This window comes from Rhineura floridana, chromosome 6 (genome assembly GCF_030035675.1).
Source record: "Rhineura floridana isolate rRhiFlo1 chromosome 6, rRhiFlo1.hap2, whole genome shotgun sequence".
Taxonomy (NCBI): Eukaryota; Metazoa; Chordata; class Lepidosauria; order Squamata; family Rhineuridae; genus Rhineura; species Rhineura floridana.
The window spans coordinates 29,413,202-29,437,188 of NC_084485.1; the positions used below are offsets into that span (position 1 = coordinate 29,413,202).

Genomic DNA, 23,987 nt, shown 5'->3' on the forward strand with positions numbered 1-23,987 from the left:
CAGGGGTAAGAGGTGACCATAAGGAAGAATGAAGGCATTCATTATTATACACAACAGAGTGTATGGAGGTATGCACAAAAGGCGGGTGGGAATGGAATTTGGGTTTCCTTTTAAAATTTGTTTAATGAAAAGCACTTTGACTTATTTACAATTTACTGTATTTTTTATATTTTAAATCTCTTTGGGAGATACATGAATTTTAAAGTGGTGGGGTGTGGGTTTTTTTTGCTTATTTCTAGAGGTTTTGAATAAAGGCTACCACAATCTCCTTGTTCTTAATATCAGGGAATATAGGCAGCAGAGCTGCACTTTGGCTTCAGTCACCTTATCAATGTTACCATTTCTGTCTCTTGCAATTCCTTTGGTGAACGGAGACTCCTGCTGGCACCAACCGGATATTGTAAGAACAAGAATATCTGTTGGGACCTAATGACATGTAAAAGGGTTTGAACAGGGATGGATTTTATTTTTTTTGCTTTCAGACTAATACACGCATACATGCATAGTATCATAAAAAGCTCTAAAAAGGCTCCATACTTTCAAAAGTGGTTTGCTATGCAGATGCTGTTTGAGAAATACAAGTCCAGAGGGTTGCACGTGATGCATAATTAACTACTCTGGATGTGCCAGGTCAGCAGAAGCAGGCTTGTTGGTCAGTGCCCACTGTCAGTGCCTCTAAGCATATCCCTGTGTGCTGTGCAATCAAAGGAAACTGTGTCATATAATGTTAGCCCATCAGTCCCTCTAGCAGTTATTTTCTACGTACGCTGACCAACAGCAGCTCTCCAGATTTCCAGAGAGGTTTTTCCTTACCCTACCTGGAGATACCAGGAATTGTACCTGGGATGACCTTTTATATGCGAAGCAGGTGCTCTACTACTGTGTTCCAAACACAAGGGTCTATGAACAGCCTTGTTCACATTACCACAGTGGTGGGGGTGGGGGGGCATGCATGCATACACAAGCTGCTTATGCCACAGTCAGGCTGCAATCCTAACTCCATTCCCCTGGGGCAGGTCCACACCATACATTTAAAGCACATAAAAATAATGGGGGCTGTAGTTTGTAAAGGATGCTGAGAATTAGGGTTGCCAGGTTCATGGCCTGAGACTGATCCTGTATCTTTGGGAGAAGAGAAAGTCAGCCAAGCGCAGGTGTTCTTGCAACACTATAATGGGGAAAACCACAAGGTGGAATTCTCCCTTCCCCCTGCACAACTTTTAAAGATACAAAAGATCTCTTGGTTGCAAGGCCCGGCCTCCAAGAGGTCTTCCGTATCTTTAAAAGTTGTGCAAGGGGAGGGGAAAATTCCACCTTGTGTTTTTTCCCATTATAGTGTTGCAAGAACACCTGCACTTGGCTGACTTTCTCTTCTGCTAAAGATACAGGATCAGTCTCAGGCCCTGAACCTGGCAATCCTACTGAGAATCTGTAGCTTTGTGAAGGGAAAACCAGTTACCAGCATTCAGGGGAAGTCGTGTGCGTACATGTGTTTTGGATATGCTTTAAATCCATGGTGTGGCTCTGCTTAAACCCCACTGAACACAATGGGGATTAACGTTTGAATGAAAATGTATAGATATGTGTAAGATTATACTGTGAAAGGCTGCAATCATAACTGTATCTACTCAGAACTGAGCCCCATTCAATTCAGTGGGGCTTACTCCCAGATAAGTGGATTTAGAATTGCAGCCTATATTTATTACATTTATAGCTACTCCTCCCAATTTTATCCTCACAACAACCCTGTGAGGTAGATGAGGCTGAGAGACAGTGACTGGTTCAAGGTCACCCAGTGAGCTTCATGGCGAAGCGGGAATCTGAACCCTGATCTTCCAAGTCTCAGTCCAACACTCTAACCACTACTCCACACTGGGCCACACATACACCTATTAGCATATATTGGGTTTTGAGGAAGCCGTTCTTTTGCACATGTTCTGTATCTTCCCCTTGAGAGAAATAAAGAACAACTGAGGACTATATTAGCCTGCGGAGGTTTGCCGTTCTTTCCCCTCTTAATATATTCAAAGGCCTCGGAAGAAACCCAAAACTGGGTTTCCCCCTCCCGTGCTTATCCATTTTCCCCAACCACAAATTAAAAAACACACGTGCATTACGGCAGGCAAGCTACTGCCTGATGCTTTGGGTAGCCCCGCCACCTTGTATATCTTTCTGTTTTCCGGTCCTGCGCCCTCCCTCCCCCATAGTCACTTACCGCCGCCGCAACTCACTTCCCGCGTTGAGGTGACGTGGGCGGCAGGGAGGCCGGGATCGCAGCGAGAGCGGCGCAAGATGGCGGCCACCACGGGCTTGGGTGAGCTGGGACCCGGTAGCCGAGGCCAGCCTGGCCTGTGGAAGGGAAACATAGAGACCCCTACGCGGGGGTGTTAAGGAATGGAGGGTGGAAGACACTCGCCTCTCCTGGGGGCCGCGGGAAGGCTATGCAGCGGCTTCCCCACAGCCGGGGCTCGCCGGCTGGGTGTGTCGGGCCCGAGGGGCGGTGGCCGGGTAGGCTTCTGCGGGGGGCGGCGGTGTCAGGCTGTGGTGAAGAAACGGGCTGCGGGGAGGGAGAGCACCCCTTAGTGGTGCTAAGGTTGGGGAAGAGGGGAGTAGGTGGCCTGGATTGGGGTGGCACTGAAGGGCCAGAAGGGCCTTCGTTTTGCCTGGAGAGTAATGGAGGGTTTCTGGTGGTAAGGGAAGGTGGGAGGGGGCTTCGCAGGAAACGTTACTAGAGGGAGGGAGGGAGGGAGAAAGCGTTGATAAATGGGGCTGGGAGACGACTGTATGTGAGCCGGACAACGCAGGAGAACCTCTATGCTCAGAAGCAGTATATCTCTGGAGACGGCAGAGTTGGGGACAAGCAACTACGTGAGGGCTAACTGCAGGTTGGGGCTGAAGCAAGATGCTGAGTTAGATGGGCTCTTGGATTTTGTACAGGCTCAAGGCTGGTCTTAGGATTTTGTTTGGGGTGTTCATTGAAGAATTTGGGGCTGGGGCCCTAAGGATAAGCAGTAGTTTTAACTGTTTCATACATCCATAACCTGTATGTCTTCTATGAAACTCAAGGCAACATGCATAGGGTTCCCAGATGTGGTCTCTTCCAGATACTGGCCAGACCCAGAACTGCTTACCTTCACCTGCATCATGAGCCTAGTGCTTTGGAGCACAGTATTTTTTTTCCAATCAATACTGCTGCTTCTTTACATTTTAAGTTTACTATGCTATGTATCTGGAGTAGCCAATGAAGTGCTGTACATGGCTTGGACTGCCACTCCCATCAGCCCCAGTCAGAATTGCCAGTGGTCAAGGATGATGGGAGTTCTCCAAAACATCTGGAGGGCACCACATTGGCTACCTCTGCTGTATATTGATCATCTTTTATTGTAAGTTGTCTGGGAGCTATAGGAGGGAGTGGAATATAAATATTTTAACATACTTGTGTAGTACAGGATGGGGTGTAACTTCTAGGATACTACTTAAAGAATAAGTAGGCGGGCAGGAAGACAGAAGTTAGTCTGTCAAGGAAGTTCCTCTGTAATTATTTTTGTCTCATTCTTCCTCCAGAATGGCACTCTTGCTGCACAACAGCTTCAAGAGATTGAGCAGTGTAGTACAACAAGAGCTAGTAGCCCCAGCCAGCTTGGCTAATGGCTGGGGCTGATGGAAATTATAGCCAGAATATCTGGAAGGCGCCAGGTTCAGGACCTAAGCTATGAACCAGTCTCTGGTTCAAGTAATGCCTCTGCTTCAGGCTCACTAGGAAGGCATTATTAGGTAAGCTGTTATTTTCCAACTCTGAGCCCAGTCTCCCCATCTATCATGGTAATATGGGGATAATACTGGACTACCTCATAAGGATTGTTACCATTGTACATTGAAGTGCCTTGGATACTAAAATGCCATATACATTGTAAATATTTGCTAGGTTAGTCTATGGGGTGATGATATTATCAGAACATATAAGGCGAAGAGGGATTTGAACCTCACTTTCCACGTTCAAGCTCAACATTTTAACCACTACTGTCTGTTTGTAAAGTTGAGATTGGTTTTCAGGAGGTACTAGAATCTTTGATGCTAACCTTAGGTATTGGCAATAAGAGGATGAGACATAAGATAGAATGATTGGAGTCTCTTCATGTAGTACACAAGTTTCTAGAGTTTTGGCTTATAAAAGAATATATGGACCTTTAGGAAAATCAGTGTGGAGATAGCTAGTTAGATCTGGGAAACTTGTGTTCAAGCTCCACCTTTGCTGCAGACCAGTTGTGTGGTTTTTAGCAAACCACCAACTCTTGGCCACAGCTTATCTCCTATAAAACAGGAGTAATTGTGATATACCTCACATGGTTGTTGCAGAGTGAAAAAAGTGGTTAGAGAGAAGTTGTTCTTCCTCTTATAATACTAGAATTCATAAGAACATAAGGAAGGCCTGCTGGATCAGACCAGTGGCCCATTTAGTCCAACATCCTGTTCTCACAGTGGCCAGCCAGATGCCTATGGGAAGCCAAAAAGAAGGACCTGAGCACAGCAGCACTCTCCCCACTTGTGATTACCAGCAATTGGCAGTCAGAGGTATCTTCCAGCTGCCTCAGGGTCTTCCACTAAAACCGATTGGCAAGAGATTCAGGATAGACAAAGTGTTTCTTCACATAGCACGTATTTAATTTATGAAAGTCGCTGCTGCAAGATTAGTGATGGCCACTGGCTTAGATGGCTTAATAGGAGATTACACAAATTCATGGAAGATGTGTCTGTTAATAGCTGCTAGTGATTATGGCTATATTCATCCTCCAGGTTCTGAAGCAGCATGTTACTGAGTACCAGCTGCTGGGCAGTAACAATGAGAGAGTGCTGGGTCCTTCATGTTCTGTTTGTGGCTTCCCATGGACATCTAGTTGACCACTTTGGGAAATGGGGTGCTGGACTATATAAACCATTGGTCTGATCCAGCAGGACTGCTCTTACTTTCAAGGTGCACTCAATAAAAATACTAAAATAAATGTGAAATCTAAGTGTTGAATACATGTTTTTGTGGCAACATGGATCTCCTAGGCTTTTTTTAATGGGTTAGAGAAACATACATGTGATAGTCTTTCTTTGGTATGTTCAGCTGTATAAGGAAGGTTTGTATTACGCTGGTGATTTTAAGATGCCCCTTATGGTTTCTCTAGAGCAGGAGAAGGGAATCTTTTTCATTCGAAGGGCTGCGTTCTCCCATGGACAACCCTTTGAGGACCATATGCCATTGGTGGTGGGCCAGAGGCAAAAGTGGGCAGATAAATGGATGTGACTTTTACTTTTGTATATAGAGTAGGCTACGTTCCAGCCATGCAAAAGTCAGGTGTTTCTACGCAGTCACCTGTCCATCCAGGCAAGCAAGAGGCATTGTCATAGTTCAAGGACGCATTCCAGTAAGGCAAAAGCACAGGAATGCTTTTTCACAGGTGAATAATATCCATCCCTGGGATAAAGAGATCCTGTATTTTAATGCCCGAGAGTTACTCTTTAAAAGTAGCATGGTTTGGTATCTAATAAAATGCCAGTTGGATTAAACTTTAGTTTCATTGATGAAATAATAAAGCTTTTTCTCAGGATTTGCCATTGATATGTTGACATCCTTTTCTGGCTGTTTTAAAGTTAGTTCTGATCAAGGCATTTTGATCATCTTTAAGGCAAACATTGACACAGGAAATAGGATGGTAGGCTTCTATGATCAGGTGGCTATTTATTACTGGGAGCTGTATCTCACCTACATACGCATACCCCTTCTCTGTGGACCAGAATGGCGTATATAGGGGTTGTGTCATTCAGTCCTCACAGCAAGGTGGGTAAGCCTGAGATAGTGTGGCTGGCCCAAGGTCACTAGTGAGCTACACATCTCCTTAGTCCAAGTCTGACACTAATCATTATACCACACAGTTGTCACTCCAACTTCTAGGCAAATAGTTTTGTTGAGCAAAGCCTGCTCTCAGTTTTAAAATTCTGTTCTTTTTTTAAAAAATTATGTATATAAAATCGTAAAAATACAAAAATCATAAACCAGAAGAATAATCAGGAGTTGACTTTACTCCTCAGTATTGGTATTTTCTGCTTTGCCACTTGAGAAGAGAGCTGTAACACTGGTTTTACTTTCAAGATCTGCTTGAAAAATTAGCACACGGGCCTATTTAAATATGTTACCACACAGGAAATAATTCTTAAATAAGGAATTGAAAACTCACTCTGTTTTTAGAGTCAAGCTTCATTTTAGAAGTTTAAGGCGGAAGTATGGTTCACAATATTTTGTAAAATGTCAGTTAATTGCTTAAACTTGCTTGAGGCTCACATTTTGCAGAGAAGCTTTCTGCTCCTACAAATGTACTCTGTTTCACTTACCAGATTTGAAATGCTGGTACCCCTGTTCTCAGCACTTGCATTAGCTTGATGTAGTATCATTGCAGTGCCAGCCTAACGCCATGTTTTGTGCCACTGCAGTGCAATAGTGGATGGTACATTCTCTGTTTGCTCTTACAGGAAGTTCTAGCACTGAGCTGTTTGTATAAAATGTGATGCTGACATGGGGACCTCATGTCCTTTCGTCCTGTCTAGCCTGCAGTCTCTTTGCAGCTGCTGACTCCGCAGTTTAGAGTTGGTTGGAAGAAGAACCTGGCAGATGACTTTTATTTTCCTGGATGGCTTTGAGAGCATTCACTGAGAGATGCCACTCTCCTGTTTCTCAAAGAAACAGAGTTATTGTTTAGGTGAGTGGCTTCCTCATAACATCAGGCAGGTACCTTCATTACAGTTTTAAAGTGCCTGCTGAAAGCATTTTTTCTTTCAGCAAGCTTATCTGGACACATAATTCAGTCGTGTATATTTGTTTTTAAATTGTTTTGATTTTACCTATATTTTATTGATAATTGTTTTACTGTTTTATGTACACTGCTTGGAGGGTTTTTTTTTAATCAGTTTATAAAATATCTTAAATAGTGGGGTAGCTGGATAGTAATGCAGTATATAGCAGCCACTGTATGTTCAGATAGTATTGCTTTAGATAACTGATGCAGGGCTGTTGTGCCTACCAGCACAAGATTGACCTTACACAGTTAAAAGTAATGAGATATGACTTCCAATTTTGATAGTGGAAGGATGCACATGCATATTGACAGTGCTATTTATCCTGCTTGGAGTTGGAAAGGAAGTAATAGAGGTCATAATTTGAAGGTACAAAATATGGCTTACAACAGCATAGGTGATCAACATGATGTCATCCAGATATTGTTGAACTCCAACTCTCATCAACCCTAGCTAGCATGGCCAATGGTCAGGGATGATGGGAAATGTAGTCCAAAAACATCTGAAGGGTACCACATTGGCCACCCGTGGCTTAAGGTATAGGTTTGGGAAGTTGCTAATAGATCTGGGTAACATGTCACAAGTACATGGAATTCATGTTAGGATGTGACTACAAAATTATATTTTGAAATGCTTAATTTTTGTTTCCCTCATTGTTTTTGTATTATGCAAAGATCAGTACAGGAATAAAGTGGAAAGAAACACAACCTCCCATTTGCCTGTTTTTGACGCAGGCAAACATGTGCCCCTCTTGCAGAAGCAGTCAGTATGACATACAAACATATGAAGTAGTTAGGCCAGTGGTCCATCCATTCCACTGTCAGCTCTGACTGGCAGAAGCTCTTCGGGGTTTCAGGTAGAAAGGAGCCTTTTCTAGCCTTAGTACTTAAAATCAGCTGGAGATTACAGGGATTAAACCTGGCACCTCCAGCATCCAGATCCTCTATTTGCAGCAAAGGAGTGTCATTACTGCTTTCCCAGTTCCCTGTTTGCTCCTGGACATGGAACCACACCAGACTCAAGGTAGCAGATGGTAGAGGAGTGAGGCAGGCAACTACTGTTGCAGTGGGCTCAATAAAGAGCATTAACATTTTGAACCCAAAGACTTCGTACAACAAGCTGGGAAACCTCTCCAGGCTGCTGCTTCAAGTGGGAGCTAGATGGGACAATGTGCATTGTAATGCCTGCTGAAGAATTGTGAGACATAGTATTAATTAATTCTTCTTTAATGAGGGTAATGAGTCTCCTGTGACAGAACCAAGAAGTAGAGCCCAAATTTGTGACAGCATCTAGTGTAGAGTGCAAACTGCTTTAATTGTTCCCTGTAGGCCCTGGTAAAAACAATTCATTCAGATCTAGCTTTTGTTCAAATGAACTTTTTTTTTTTTTACTTACAGAGCTGGGATAGGGAACCTTTGGCCTTTCAGAAGTTGATGGACTTCTACTCGCATGATCCCTGATCATTGGCTGTGCTGGCTGGGACTCATGGAAATTGGAGTCTAATAACATCTGGGGGGGCACTAGTTCCTCATCCGTGCACTAGAGCTTCCATCTTCATGTCTCTCAAGGGTTTTTTGAATTGCTTTGGGCAACTAATTTGCACTTTTCCAAATATGAAATGAAAGCAGATATTTGTGCCTAGGTATGCGTTTCAAGTACAAGTGCATTTTAGTGATGTCAGGGTCTGGAGTGTGCTTCCAAATACCTGTTGCTGGAAACGACAGGAGGGGAGAGTGCTCTTGTGCTTAGGTTTTGCTTGCAGGTTTCCCATGGACATCTGGTTGGCCACTGTGAGAACACTGTGAGAACTGGTTGGTTGGACTAGACGGGCCATTGACCCAATCCAGCAGGATCTTCTTATGTTCTTATGTACATCTGTCCTGCTAAAGAGAATACTTCTTTAATATTGGAAGTGACATTGGAAAGGCACACCTTACAAAGCCTGAATGAAAAACCATCTTTTAAATTGATACAGTAAGAGATGGCTGTGATTCTGGCACTAATTCGCAGGTGAATTACTTGTATTACCAAGTGTATACTTGGGAGTAAGCCCCACTGAACCCAGGGGGACTTACAGCATATAAATGTCTACTCTTCCTTTAGGAGACATTGACACTTGAAAATCTTTTTTTTTTTTTAAAGTATGGTGTGTTCCATTATGGCAGTTCTGTAAAGAAATAGTTGTGTCCTTGTAAGATTTTGAGAGCTGATTTACACAACAAAAATGTGTTCACCAACTTAGCAGGAGTGAATGCATATTATAGCTGCCTCTATGTTAAGTGTTAGTTTGGTCTGTGATACTTTCTTTGCGGGGGGGGCGGCGGCGGGGTGAGTATGCTCTGTGCCCTGACTCATGTACAGCAATGATCTGAGCACATGATTCAGTGATGAAATGACACCTTCACCACATGTGTCTACCATATAAATTCATTTCCCTTGAGATTGCCACACATGGATCATATGAAGCAGTCTTCAGTCTTTGATTGACTTGATCAGAATGTCTTCACTTCTACAACTGAGTTCTAGAACATTGTCTTTCAGCTGGGAATCAAAAGTGGGTTCCATGTTGCAGGCTGAGGCAAGCTTCAAATCAGCTCACTGTAGGGAGTGCGGCCCCTACCACTGGTAAGTGTGACAAGCAGCCAACTTTCCTCCCATCCTTGAAGCTGCAGTGGTGGACAGGGATCATCTGCCCCGGATCCTCACCAACTTCCCAGCTTCAAAGATTGGAGAAAGGCTGGGGATTGTTTAGCAGCTGTGTGGCGAAGGTACCCAAAGAACCTTGGTCATGCAGGGCCAAAATGGCAACACCCATCTCCTGTTGGCCTTTCCTGCTCCAGAGCAGGAAAGGTGGCCAGCCATAGTATTGGTCAGTGGTGTCTTCAGGCATTGGTGGCCAACTGCCCACACTCTCCACCTGGAGAAGCCAGGAGGTCTAATCGAAAGGTTGCTATTTACTACTCTATAGAGAGCAATGGGCAAAAGGAAGCTATGTGAGTTTGAGCAAGGCTATAAAGTTGCTTTATAGTACAGAAGGGGATGTTGCTTTGGCTAAAAAGTATTATTTCAGATATGTACTCATTGGTTTATTTTTATTTTTAAACTGACAGTAAGCACATTTTCTAGCAGATAAATTATAAGTTACTATATATGTTCAAAGAGCCTAAAATTCATTGGCCAAAATGGCAAATAGATTTATATTTTAGGTTTGTTGAGAATAGATTGTGATAAACAGATGACATAATTCATTGGTATTAGCTTCCATTGAAGTAGAATTTCACATACTAAGAATCTTGAAAGGGTTGTTTAAATCATAGGACACTTTCAAACTAATCATCTTCTTTGTGATAAGGATGAAATGTTAATAAGGGCAAAGTATCTTTAGGTCACTATTCTGCCAGACTTTAAATTCTGTCCTCTTACTGCTTCCAGTTCAGATGGAGTTGGCTCTGTTTTAACTAACCGCTGACAGCCAGTGTGGTGTAGTGATTAGGGTATTGGACTAGAACCTGGGAGACCAGGGTTTAAATCTGCACTCAGCCATGAAGCTAGTCACTGCTTCTCAGTCTAACCTAACTCACAGGGTTGTTGTGTGAATTAAATGAGTAAGGAGAGAAGAATGTATACCACCTTGGAGAAAAAGGTGGGATATAAATGCAATAAATAATAAAGGGGTAGTCCTTGGTGGACCCCAGGATCTTTTGGCTATTAAAATTATGAAAACTAACCATTTGCAACTATATGGAATTATAGAAAAAAGTAGATTAATTTTAAATAGATTAGCTGCAACATATGTTCCAAAAATCTTTTTTTAAAGCTGTTTAATATCCATAGAAACCTGTTTGTTGGGGTTTTTTTTTAATCATCTGGTCTCTTCCGAAATACTGAATTTTCATACAAAATGATAATATCAGCATTGTTATATTTTTTATAGTAGCAGAGTGCTTGTCTATTTCTGTTACCAGCATGGAAGAGTTTTAATATGTTCGGTGAGCCAGATCTGTGTATGAACTCTGAATAACTTCTGACGTAAGATTATAGGAACTGATTTTCTAGTTTGAACAAGTCCAGTTCAGCTCGACTCTAGTATTCAGTTGCCAGCTGTGACCAGCCAGCTACCATGGGAAGTTTATGAGCAGTGTGTGATGGAAATCATCACCCTATATTTATCCCCAGCACCCACATTTGTGGGATGCGGAAGTGTATCACATTTGAATGTAAAGTTTTAATTGAGCTTTCCTGGCAGATATCTTCTGTTAAGTCTCTTACATGAACTCATCTAACCCTGTTTATCACTTCTGTTACAGATGATGTATCCTCTGAAATAATTTTTATTGTTGCATGCACAGTGTATTCCTCAGTACCTACCGTCAGTGTGGTGAGGCGTGGGCAAGGGAAGTCGCAGCTCAGTGACATCATTTCACACATTGTGTTGCACTTGACATTACCAAGAAGAGAGCAAGACATGGACAGCAGAAGCTCTGTGCTTCTTGTAATATTTAGATCTCTCCTAAGGTGGATACAGATGTGCAAATGTGTAAGTGACAGACAAGGAGACATTACTAGCAAGAACAGATGATAATTTTTGGAAAATATAGAATGAGGTGTGGCTGATATGAGATAGTGTGAAACGAAGGATCTGATAAATACTTGTTTGAATAAAGTGGAGGTGGGAAATCAATTGCTAATTTTAAATTCCGGTTTAAAGTATAATGAGACTCCTATAGTATCTGGGAAGATGAAGCAGTTTGAATTTTGACATCTTAAAGTCCTACTGGTTAGTATGACAGATTGATATTTCAATTAAACTTTGGACAGTAAGCAGTAAAATGTTAGACACTTAAGTGCCTTTCTAGGTTTTTATATTGAATCTGATCCCATATCTCAGACGGTCATGGTGCCGCAGAGATGCAAAGCAGGTGATAGCTTTTGCCTTTTTGCTGAGAATATGAACAGCAAGATCGTTTGCTGCTTTCTGAGGTGCGGAGCACAACAGGGAAGAATGGTAACCTTCCTGGGGAAGGGCAGTGAGAGTTGGCCCAGTGCGGCTACAGGGATTTGGAGATATTTGGAAAGGCTCTAAAATATAGCATGACATCATGAGGACCTCCACCCCTGGGGAGGGTTTTTTTGGCAGGGTTAATAATTAAGAACAAATCTTTCTAGGTGTCTCCTTTCTTAAGCAACCTGGTTCCTCAAGATGTTGCAGTGCTGAGCTATTGCAAGGAGAGAGAGAGCGCACAGGATGTGCAATGTCCAGTTGTCAGAAGTCATCAAAAGTGTAAGAGTTGATTACAGGATTGTGCATGTAGCTTCTGAAAACCCTCTAGCTACTTGAGCAAGACAGCTTGGGGATTTGGAACTGCACTGGATTCCTGCTGGCCTGAGTATGGCATTCAGGTGGAAGGCTTGCACCCTTCATATTTGAGTTTGGAAGGCGCCAGTTAGTTGCAGACAAGGGGTAGGAGCTTTGCCCATCTCCCTTTCTTCTGTTTGGTGGTGCTGGGGAACTCAACTCCCCCTCCCCCCTGCTGTTGTCATTCCCTGAATCCAAAATGAAAGAAACAATAGCAACAGTCGTCCCTTTGCTGTTGGTGGTGGCACGAGGATAACTTTCATCTCCCTTTCAGACTGCAGTGAGAAAACTACCCCTTCCAGTTCTGTGGGATACAGTGAGATTTACACATGTAATTTTTTAAATATTCTTGGACCCCAAACCTCTTGCCTGGAGATAATGGGCCTCATTTTCTTCTTCACTGGTTGATACAATGTATCCTGGTGATAAGACTTCAGTTATTCCTTGGTTTACAGGACTGTGTTATTGAAGACATTTTGGATGGTATCCAGTGCCCTTGTTCCTTTAGTGCAAGGATTTACACTTGTGCAGTAGAACTTCGCCCTTCTCTTCCCCTTGTGCCTACCCTGCACCCTGTTGAAATTTGCTCTGGGGGGTAACCCCAGAACAGATGTAGAGTGCGTGGAGGGCGGCGGAGAGAAGGAGAAGTTATGGTGTGCAAGTGTAAATCCTTGTGGTAACTAAATGAGAGACTTAACGCTACTTTGGATACAAGCCCATAACATTTTGAGATTTTTATTGGTGTGTCTGTAGAAGCATATGGATCAACTATCTACTTAGATTTAGCAAATAATTGCATATGTTAATATTATAGAATCTGAATTTTAGCACCTTTTTTATACCAAGGTTAGCTTTTTATTTATTTTATTTATTTATTATTTGATTTATATCCTGCCCTTCCTCCCAGCAGGAGGAAACAGTGAAATTCATATTTCTTGACCTGAGTCAGCAGATGCCTTGAAGTTAGCTTCTTGTTTTTTAAAAAAATTGACTACTGTAGGTGTCATCATTCCCCTTAGGATGCAGAGCATCAACTGAATAAATGATCCTTCCTGTTGCCTGGCAGAAAGGTGATACTAGTAGAGTTTAGTGTATTCAAGAAATTTGTCACTATGTCAGTAATCTTGTCAAGCATCCATTTTATTTCCTTGACTTTGAAAGAAGGAGCTTGAATTCTAGGACAGCTGTAGCAAAAAAACTTTACCAAAGAAAAATCTGCTGCTGGTAATATATGTTCCTAAACATGGTACTTTGACTTCTCTCCAAAGATAAAAACCAGTGCTGCTAACAAAATCCATAAAATAATACAAATGCAAGATTAAAGTAATCACCTTAGTGTATCCTATCATACTAAACATATCAGAAGTAAAATAACAAGTAATGTTGTTATTATTAATAATAATAATTTTAAAAATACCTAAAAATAACAACAATAATAATAACCTAAAAGGGGAGGTCAACTCTGGCAGGCCTTCCCTCTAGAGTTAATTCCACAATTGAAGTTTTACTATTCAGAAAGCCTTGTTCCTGCCCTAACACATATGGGAAGAGAACATTTCGTATAGATTTTAATAGGCTCATATGGAAGAAGGTGTTTTCTCAATGGTGATATGTTCTCATGTAAGCATCATTAGTCATTTGAAGTCTTCAGTTGTACCTGAAAGTCATTAAGTGGCCAGTGGTTCTGAGGAAGTGACATTTTGCACTCACTACAGTATTCAAAGAGCCTTCCAGGCTAGCTTCATATAAAGTAGGTTGCGTAGTAGTAGTAGCAGCAGCAGCAGCAGCTTGTAGCAACTCTATTGGTATGCCATCTGTTCCTGGTGATTTGTTTCTTCCAAGTATTTTAAGAGCAGCTTTCACCTCACATTCTAAAATTTCTGGATCTTCATCATACGGTTCCTCCGTGAAAGAATCTGTCATCCTTGCATCTCTTTTATAGAGTTCTTCAGTGTATTGCTTCCATCTTCCTTTTTTTTCATCTCGGTCAGTCAATGTGTTTCCCTGTTGATTATTCAACATCCCTACTCTTGGTTTAAATATCCCTTTCATTTCTCTAATCTTTTGGAACAGGGCTCTTGTCTACCCTTTTTGTTGTCCTCCTATTTCTATACAATAACTATTGTAATAGTTCTTTGTCCCTACATACTAGTCGCTGTATTGTTGTATTTAGGGTTCTGACCGTGTTTCTATCTCCTTTGCTTTTGCTTTCCTTCTCTCTCTCTAACCATTTGAAGAGTTTCTTCAGTCATCCACTGAGGTCTTTCTCTCTTTTTAACTAGAGGTATTGTCTTTTTACATTCTTCCCTGATAATGTCTTTGACTTCACTCCATAGTTCTTCTGGTTCTCTGTCAACTAAGTTTAAAGCCTCAACCCTGTTCCTTATTTGATCTTTATATTCTTCTGGGATGTTATTTAAATTGTATTTTAGCATTATGATTGCTTTGTTGTTCTTTAGCTTTACTCTGATTTTTGATACAACCAGTTCATAATCTGTACTGGTCTTGTTTTTGCAGAAAGTATGGAACTTCTCCATCTTCTGCTACCAATTATATATTTTAGCATGTGTTTTTAAATTGTTTTTAAAAAATTAAATTGTGTTTTTAATTTTTTTTTAATTTGTATATTTGTTTTTAATTGCTGTAAATCACCCAGAGAGCTTCGGCTATAGGGTGGTATATAAGTGTAATAAATAAATAAATCACCAGTTTGATTCCTGTATTGACCATTTGGTGATGTCCACATGTACAGTCATCTTTTTGGTTGCTCAAAAAATGTGTTTGCAAGAAACAAATTATTGGCTTCACAGAATTCAATAAGTCTTTCTCCTGCTTCATTTCTGTCTCGTAAGCCCCATTTCCCCACAATTCCTACTTCTTCTCTGTTCCCTACTTTTGTATTCCAGTCCCCCATGATTATCAGCACATCTTGTTTTGGTGTGTGATCAATTTCTTCCTGTACTTCTGCGTAAAATCTCTCCAATTCCTCTTCTGCGTTTGCCATTGGAGCATAGACTTGGATGATGTTAATAGGTTTCCCGTTTAATCTCATTGATATCTTTTGACATGTACACAGGGTGGGTGAAAAGACTTTCTGGGATTCCTGGATAGTTTGCCTTTCTTTCTTCCCTGTGTTTGGTTTTCTGCGTAAGACTTATCAAACATTATAAGCTAAATTTTTGTTTCTTGCTTTTCTGATTCCTCTTGGACCATAACTCAAATGTGTTCCATGAGTTACATGTCATGAAGGAAAAGGCTATTAGTGGCTACTAGCCATGATGGTATGGTTCCAGATGGCAGTTGCTGGAAACCACAGGAGGGGAGAATGCTCTTTGCACTCAGGTCCTGCTTGTGGGTTTTCCATGGGCATCTGGTTGGCTACTTTGAGAACAGGCTGTTGGACTGGATGGGCCATTGGCCTGATCCAGCATGCTCTTCTTAGGTTTTTATGTTACAATTTTAGTCACTGTTGGATAGGAATCATTCTGTTGTGAGACTTGTTGACTACCAATTTGGAATAAACTAGTATATTTAATTCCTTGTATTTTTAGTCATTCTTTTCCCCTGCAAGTTTTTATTCTGTTACTTTGAGCACACTCTTCATAGAAATGCAACTCATACATTTAATTAGTAGTAATCTGCTGCCAGTGGTGTGCTTTTTTCCCCCAAGCCTTGAATTAAAATTAAATGCTTGTTAGAAGCATACAAAGACATTAGTGCAGGCAGTATAGCATCTGGTATTGTCTGTTATATGAAGCAAGCCAGTGAGCAAAATAGATAATTGGCATGACTGAGCAAAGCTGCTCATATTTTCTTTTGACATGTACACAGGGTGGGTGAAAAGACTGTCTGGGATTCCTGGATAGTTTGCCTTTCTTTCTTCCCTGTGTTTGGTTTTCCACAGATCTACTTTGTGAATGGGTACCATCCTTTGAACCTTGGATCCTGCATCATAGGGATGTTACAGCACAGCTTGGATCACTAAGGATGACTTCTACATTTTTATAAACTCAAGAGGGCTGCATGCTATATTAACTGCAGAATAGCATTTTTGTTACAGTTTTAACTTAGTGGGTTTGTGTGCGTGTTAACCCATCCCTCCATCACTGCCCCCCCCCAGTTTTCCTTCTTACTCTGGCCACCTGTTTTTGAGCTAATAAAAACCCACCCAGAAGGTCAATTCACCATAATTTACATATTAAGGATGCAGGTGAACTATGCAGTATGGCTGGTTCGCTGCCACATGTTGGGAAAACTGTTGCCAACTCCACCTTGCACATTTGAATCAAGGGAAAGGAAGAGAAAAGCAAACATTGCAATGAACACAATCTCTCTCTCACACACACACACACACTCACACACACACACACACACACACACACAGAGACCTGCTTTCTTCCAAAACAAAGGGGCCACAAATAATGGGTACTTTATAATGGGATTTTCCCAGAGGCTTGCCATTGGCCACAAGATTTGCTTGCACTGCATAGGCCCAGGAGTAGCATATAACTTGGGCATATCATCATAGCTCCTAAGTCTGGTAGCATAGTATGATTGTCCTGCTACATAGTTAAGTCGTAGAAGGATTCACTTTTCTCCAGGCTCTTTTTTAGTATTAGTCTAAGATTTGTGATTTCTCTGTAAAGCTAAATGAATCCTTTCTGCAGAAACTAACTTTGGATACATATTGTAGTTTATTTGAAAGATGTTGTCTTCCTCTTGATAATTGCTGTAACTGAAATAGGTGTGTATTGGTGCTCAAATTTGTATTATTTTACTTTACTTGTAACTTAACTGTACCGCTTCCCTTTTTTTAGGCTGCAGTCCTGTACTCACATACCTGGGAGTCAGTCCCATTGAGCTCAGTAGGACTTCCTTCAAAGTAAACATGCATATGGTTGCACTGTTAATTGATAGGCATACTGGTCAAAAGCATCAGTCCAGGTATTTTATTAGCAGACATTGTCATCTCAAAAGTTCATTCTGGTTTGTTTTTAGGAGTAAAAGTTCCTCGTAATTTTCGACTTTTGGAAGAACTTGAAGAAGGTCAGAAAGGAGTAGGAGATGGGACAGTTAGCTGGGGTCTTGAAGATGATGAAGATATGACACTTACAAGATGGACAGGCATGATTATTGGGCCTCCAAGAGTAAGCATGTTTGAAAGATACGTACTATACATCTGTTTTCCTTGCAAAACACATTTTTCTGGGTTCACTGGGTTTTTCTGCATGTGATTTTTGTCATATATGTGGTGGGCAGGATGGGCTGTGTAGTACTGAATATTCTAAGTAAGATTTTTGTTCGACATTGAGAAGTAATAAGTTCTAATCAGGTTTAATTGTTCTGTTTTTGCCTGTGCTAAATGGTACAAAAATATACAAGCCCTTTTTTTAAGATTACAGCAGTAAATTCACAGCTTGGCAATGAAAAAACTTAATTTGGGGTGCTGCTGCGATTTCTGTGCCCAGTACACAATTTGTATTCATCCCCAGGGGCTAGTGCATCCCTTCAGTGCCAACTTGCAGACCAGTAAAATATCTGACTCTTCTATACCATTTCTAGAAAAATGTCAGCTACTGTGATCGCAGGAACTAACTAGGCCAAGTCTTTATGCATATCTAAATCATCATTTGGTAAAATGCCATATAGCATCCCTCTCTCCAGTGTTTAGTTTCAATCATAAATGGGAAACAACCTGTGTAGGTGGTGTTAACCATGTTCTGTGATGCTTCTTTCTTGTCCTTTTTTCAAAAAAGAAAAGCATTGTATTCTAACATACACTCACTTATAGAAACATTAACTTGCTGTCATGTATATGCATGCATACACATACAGCTCTGAGCACACTCATCCATCATAGACATACCACCTACACAAACACACACATCAACCAACCACAGGACACAAGTTATGCAATACAGTACATGTACATGGGCATGCCATGGACATTCGTTCTTTTGACCTCTATTCTCATGCAGTCAAAATAATGCATCCTAAACTCTGCTCTTCTACCCGCTTTCTTCTCTTATTTCCCTAAGTTTGGTTGCATGGTCACAAGTCTTTTCCCAGTCACAGTTATTTTAAAAAAACATTCCCATATGCCTCTGTGGTATCTTGGTGAATTTCATTATATGTCTTCAGGACTTGCTGTGATCTGGATGTGGTTACTACTTAATCCTGATGAGCATATTTAACATATTTATTCAAAGATGGATGTCTAGCTGTGTGTACTCACCAGGGGAGTTGAGAAAGGTGGAGGTGGGGAGATACCAAAGCAGTTGCAAACTGTGCTCTAAAAGTTAGTGTGTTATGGATTGCTGTTGTGGAATCCATGTATAAGCCCATCGGAGCTCTTGGAAGAAAAATGGAGGTGTAAATGTAACAAATTGAGGTTGTATCCAGTGGTGTGTGCGTGGAGTTCCATTCACACAACAGGACTTCCTCTCCTCGTAGGCCCTCAAAATCTTCTCCAGAGGATCCTCCAACCTTGTGGAGCACATTTTGAGGGTGTGTTGTGAGCTGTAGGTTAGAGGAGGGGAAAGTTCTGTTGTACAAGCAGAAGTCTGTGGTGCTAGTGCAACAGCAAATTAGAATGGACCCTGAATTTGCAAGTCAGTGGTTTATACTATAGAGTGTGCATCTAACACAAGTTGTTTTCTACTTGTCAACTAGTTGGAACATGGCCTCTGATTCATTATTCACCACACATGTACACTTGGATCCAAGGATTCCAGTGAGCAAGCAGAAGGCATTTTGCTTGTGCAGGAAGGGTTACTGACTCTCCCCACTACCACCTATCTAAGGCTCTCCATGCCCCATCTCAGAACTGGTTCTGAATTATGAAAAGACTGTCCAGAGCAGTTTTGGGAGGTGAGGAGGAATTGATGGCGCACACACCCCTCCACTCAGTCATACGCATGCAAGCAAAGTTCTGTCTGCTCAAACTGCAGAATCTTTGGATTCAAGCCATGATTTAGTTGAGTGCCCACTTACAGCTCCTCCCCACACCCATCTGCAAACTCTTACTCCCACATATTTTGATATCTAGTCATCACAAAATGGGCAACATTTATTCAGAAGTGGGTGGGGATTTGTATGGTAGGTATTTTGATTTGTCAAAAAGAGGAGAGAAAGTGATCAGTTCTTTAAGAGATATGAAGACATTTTTGACCCTTCCATTGGACATATAAATCCATCTGTACTACAAGTGTTTTCCCATTGTATTACGAAATTAGTTCATGCAAACAATGGGGGTATGACAGAGTGGAAATATATCTATGCTAACGTGAAATTCATCTCACTATATCACCTGAATGTGATCTTCCTTCAGTGATGGATCATCTGACACAAATATTTTTTCCCCCTCAGACAATTTATGAAAACAGAATATACAGCCTTAAAATAGAATGTGGGCCTAAATATCCAGAAGCACCTCCATTTGTAAGATTTGTAACAAAAATTAATATGAATGGAATAAATAGTTCTAATGGAGTGGTAAGTTTTTCACCTTTTGTGTCCTAATATTACAATTGCAGTATCATTGTCAGTTTTCAGGAGAGAATAATTTAATGCATCTACTTAAGCATACAGCTGTTCTTTTGTTACATCTCCGTTTCAAAGTAAATTTCTGCATTACGACTGTCTGCAGGTGAAATAATGTTAGTTCTTCCATCTTTTATCATCCGGCTTTTAACTGATTAAATTTAAATAAGTTTGCATAATACCAAAACATCAGTACAGGTGCTTTTTTCAGATTCTGGAGTGTGAGAACTTACCATTTGATAAACAAAATCTACTGCTAGACAGAAAAGGCATCTTTTCGTTTTTTCTCTAAATTCCCAATGAGAGTAACACACCAGAACCAAAATAGCATAAGAAGAAAGCAAATGTGGTTTTAGCTTTCAGCCCCAACAATTTTTAAATTGGCTTTCACTGGGTCATTTACAAAACATTTGGTTGATTAATCTAAAATTTACAGTCTTGGGCCAGGATCCAAAATACCTTAGGTGTGCTTTACCTGGTGTGATTTTTTTAGCTATTATTTTTTGAACTTCTCGCTACATAATATATTCCAAACTCATGGTTGTGTTTTTTTATGTTTCTAGGTGGATCCAAGAGCCATATCAGTCCTAGCAAAATGGCAGAATTCTTATAGTATCAAAGTTGTTCTGCAAGAGCTCCGGCGTCTAATGATGTCTAAAGAAAATATGAAACTTCCTCAACCACCTGAAGGACAATGTTACAGTAATTAATGAAAAACAAACAGAAAAATCATGCCCCTTCATTCAATTTAAGCTCTCTTCATTTTCCACAGTAGTAAATTTTCTAGATGCATCTTGTAGACCTCCAAGTACTGGAAAGGAAGTTCCCATGCAAAGGAAAGTCTATCTTGAGATACTGTAAATGATACTAATTTTTTTTCCATTTGAAAATAAGTTGTGCTATAACAAATAATGCTGTCATGTGTAACCACTATCCACATAGTTGAACTTCTGGTATCAAGAAAAAGTCTATTTAAATTTATTACTGTCAAGACCAGTGTGGCACATTGAACTCGACTGTGAAAAGCATAAAAACCATACATCACACAATCACATTGCTGTGTGTTTGGCCTGGGTTTATATCTTTTCCCCTTCTCTCTCTCTCTCTCTCTCTCTCTCTCTCTGACTTGTCTGTTTGCAATAGGTTGACGCTCAGGGCTATTTATTAGAGTAGACACGAAGGGCACAATCCAAGGGGAAGTTCTCCTGCACTAGCTCTTTTGAAAAGAACTGAGACTTTACAGGAGTATTATAATGCTCTTGCACAGATTTCATTCATTCTAGTAGGGCTTGCTGAGGATAATGCCCTAAAAGGATTGTGCCCAAAGGTTTAAATTCCCAGTCCTAGGCTGGGCTGTGTGGACTACTAGTGGGATGTGTTGGTATCCTCAGTCATCCCTCTCTTTTGTGCAGACTCTAGTAAAATGCTGAATGTGTCTGGGGTTGTTTTTATTTTCTGATTTTAAAGAATGCTTTAGGAAATTGGGGTCTTTCTCCCCATAACTTTTGGCTAAAGCATAGATTGTATTTCTGCACCATTGATTCCCAGTAATGTGGGCTTTGGGGCAATAGATCGGGGTGTGTGTCTTTTAAGTCTTTCTCCCTTTTGTCATAGTTGGGGTGCTGCTTTCTTTTTGCCCCTTCTGTGATGCTTTCCTTTACACCTGGCCAAAAAGAGGTAAGTGGCTGGCAAACTGCCTGATTTTATTATTATTATTATAATTATTATTATTTTTGCCTCATGCTTTCAACTTCTCTTGGGCTATAAATTTAGTCTTCACCAGCTGGGAAAACAAGAGTGTCTTGTTTTTTTGCTCGCAAGTATCCCTTCCCTTCCTGCCCTGTGGCTTTACTTCCACACCGCCAAGCTGGCCATGGCTGATGTTATTAGATAGGCTTTTGGTATGGTGAAAAGAGCAGTAATTTACCAGGATTGCTTAAGCCTGTTAAGAATGGCCAAATAATGTGGAATGATCTGTATGTAGAAATTTGAAACAAACACTCCAGCTCCCCGAGCTGAATGTCGCTACCTCCGCTTGAACGCCATGTTAGTTACTCATCATAGAGACAAATCTACTCTGTGCAGTGGAGACTCTGTCCTGATACATTGCAGAGAGAAGGATCCTTCCTAAAGAGTGGAACTGCCATTCATAGCGGGTTAGGGACCGTGATTGACAAGGCTTCCTGGCAAATCACTTCCTTTTCGGACTTCTTGTTTTGGACCACTTGACTGCTGAAACATGGATGCAAGCTTAAATGCAAACAATCTAGTATGTCCTCTTTTGAGTTTTATGAAAATAAAAATTCAGTGTTTGTGTAAAAAAAGAAAAAGAAAAAAGTCACATTTAAAAGCAGAAGCTATCAAGTCAATGAATAATTGATGTTTCCATTAACTCTTTTTGAGGAAATTATTAGTTGTAAGGATTTAACATCCTCTGTAATTAAAAATTTAACATAACAGTATTCCGTAAGCAGCCTTTTTATTGTATCAGACCATTGCCTGATTTTAATATAATAAAAAGTGTGCATTAATATTACTGTGCTGTAATTGTATTTATGTTTAGAGTGGGAATCCCCACTGAGGTATGGTACGGGAAGTTCACCATGCATGGCTCACTGAAATAATAGTTAGGAGCTGAGGAATTACTTAAGCAGCTCCCATGGATTTTGTTAGGGCTGGCAGAAAGGAGTTTCCCCTCTTATCTGTGCCTGTGGCTATTAAGCATCATCTTGCTTAGATTTCAGAAAACCTTTTTAATAATTAAGAGCCATTATTTAGGCACAGCTTGGGGGTATATAGATTAATCAGATGGAAGAAAAATAGTAACCAGAGAAACATTCTCATTTTGCAGCTTCTGCTTTTTTATTTACTTTTTTGTTCCACGTGTATTGCACCTTCCCCTCAGATCACCTTACAGTACAATCCTAAACATGCTTGCCTGGGAGTAAGTTCCATTATACTCAGTGGGGTTACTTCAGCACAGATTTGTAGAAGATTGCCCTGTTAATGGAGGTTCCCAGGTAGTCTCCCATCTGGGTACTGGCTGAGCCCAGGCCACATTAGACTTGGAGCTTAAATCACATTAAGCATCTTCAGACCATTTTCTGAACCATTCTCTTGAAAGGAATGCCTTGAGGAAGGAGGAAAAGTGACAAGAGCCTTCTTTAAATGAGAACACCCTTCCCCATCCTGGTGCCCTCCAGATATTTTGGACTGCAATTTCCATAATCCCTGACAGCTCATGCTGGCTGGAGATGATGGGAGTTGGAAGTACAATGACATTTGGACAAAGCTAAACTCATAATTACACCAGGGATGGGAAACCTGTGGCCCTCCGGATGTTGTTGGACTTCAGTTCCCATCAGCCCCAGCCAGCATGGCCAATGAACAGGGACATTGGGAGTTGCAGCCCAGCAGCATCTGGGCACAGGTTCCCATCCCTGAACCTGACAAAGATGGGGAGACTCTTCTTACAAGTTTCTTTCCATCAAGTATCTTTGTGAATTTATGTAATGCAGTGTATGGAGGCCTATGGTTGGTTGATTGGGATGATTATTTAGCAACTACTCACCATATGCTCAGAGGCACATGTTACCAAATTCTCCTAAGCTACACAGGAAGTGGATTGGACTATGAAAGACCAACCCAAATGGTGTTTGCATTTTCACAAATTTGTAGGGCAGTGCAATATCTCGGAGAGGAGGTCAAGTCTCCTGCTCCCCTAGTATAGCTGCCCATTTCCCTGCTTTTTATAAGTGTGATAGAACTATCTGTTGGCTGTAGGTACATTCTTAAACTGCAAGGGGTTTTTAGTTGCTGAGGCTAAGTATGGGAATTTGGGAGCATGCACACTTGACAATTTAGCCTTTTCTTCTGTTTCTGGTTCACTTTGCCTCATTCCAGCCCCATCCTTCCAAAAACATAGTAGCAAACAAAAATCGAATGTCCACATTAGTGAATATGGACAAACAGTGAGCAGGATATCTGCTTTACCTCTGTCAACTTAAGACTTCCAGCTGCCTTCCCTTTTTGAACAAAGCGATCTGCATTTTGGGGGCCTGAGGTTAGATTTCCTGGGATTCCTTGACTAAAGATTAGTGGTCTGATAATTATACAGCCACGAGAGTGACTGTATACTATATCCAGCATGAATTGTCCACATTCTTCCATGTTAAATTGCAAATACCCCCATAACAAACGAAATCTTACAAAACTTAAAAGTCCTCAGAAACGCTTGCTTAACAACCCTCTTTCA

At 41.0% G+C, this 23,987-nt stretch overlaps 1 protein-coding gene across 4 annotated transcripts; it reads left to right on the forward strand.

Annotated features, from left to right (window-relative positions):
• The first annotated feature begins 2,184 nt into the window (after positions 1-2,184).
• UBE2V1 (ubiquitin conjugating enzyme E2 V1) lies at positions 2,185-22,268 on the forward strand. Of its 4 annotated transcripts, XM_061631316.1 has the most exons (6): positions 2,190-2,314; positions 3,565-3,774; positions 6,589-6,740; positions 17,189-17,337; positions 19,559-19,684; positions 20,296-22,268. In XM_061631316.1, exons 3-6 carry the CDS (start codon positions 6,698-6,700, stop codon positions 20,440-20,442), a joined length of 465 nt encoding a protein of 154 aa, XP_061487300.1. In that variant the 5' UTR covers positions 2,190-2,314; positions 3,565-3,774; positions 6,589-6,697; the 3' UTR covers positions 20,443-22,268. The 4 variants fall into 4 exon arrangements, with proteins under 4 accessions (XP_061487301.1, XP_061487300.1, XP_061487299.1 ...); XM_061631317.1 differs by lacking the exons at positions 3,565-3,774; positions 6,589-6,740 and having other exon boundaries at positions 2,185-2,314; XM_061631315.1 differs by lacking the exons at positions 2,190-2,314; positions 3,565-3,774; positions 6,589-6,740 and adding an exon at positions 2,388-2,508.
• The last annotated feature ends 1,719 nt before the right edge of the window (positions 22,269-23,987 follow it).

Bases quoted from the DNA above. Each gene is read 5' to 3' on its own strand.
- UBE2V1 (XM_061631315.1), top strand. From the start codon at position 2,442: ATGCAGCGGCTTCCCCACAGCCGGGGCTCGCCGGCTGGGTGTGTCGGG. The intron at 17,338-19,558 runs GTAAGCATGTTT...TTTCCCCCTCAG, and splicing joins TGATTATTGGGCCTCCAAGA to ACAATTTATGAAAACAGAAT. The intron at 19,685-20,295 runs GTAAGTTTTTCA...TTATGTTTCTAG, and splicing joins TAAATAGTTCTAATGGAGTG to GTGGATCCAAGAGCCATATC.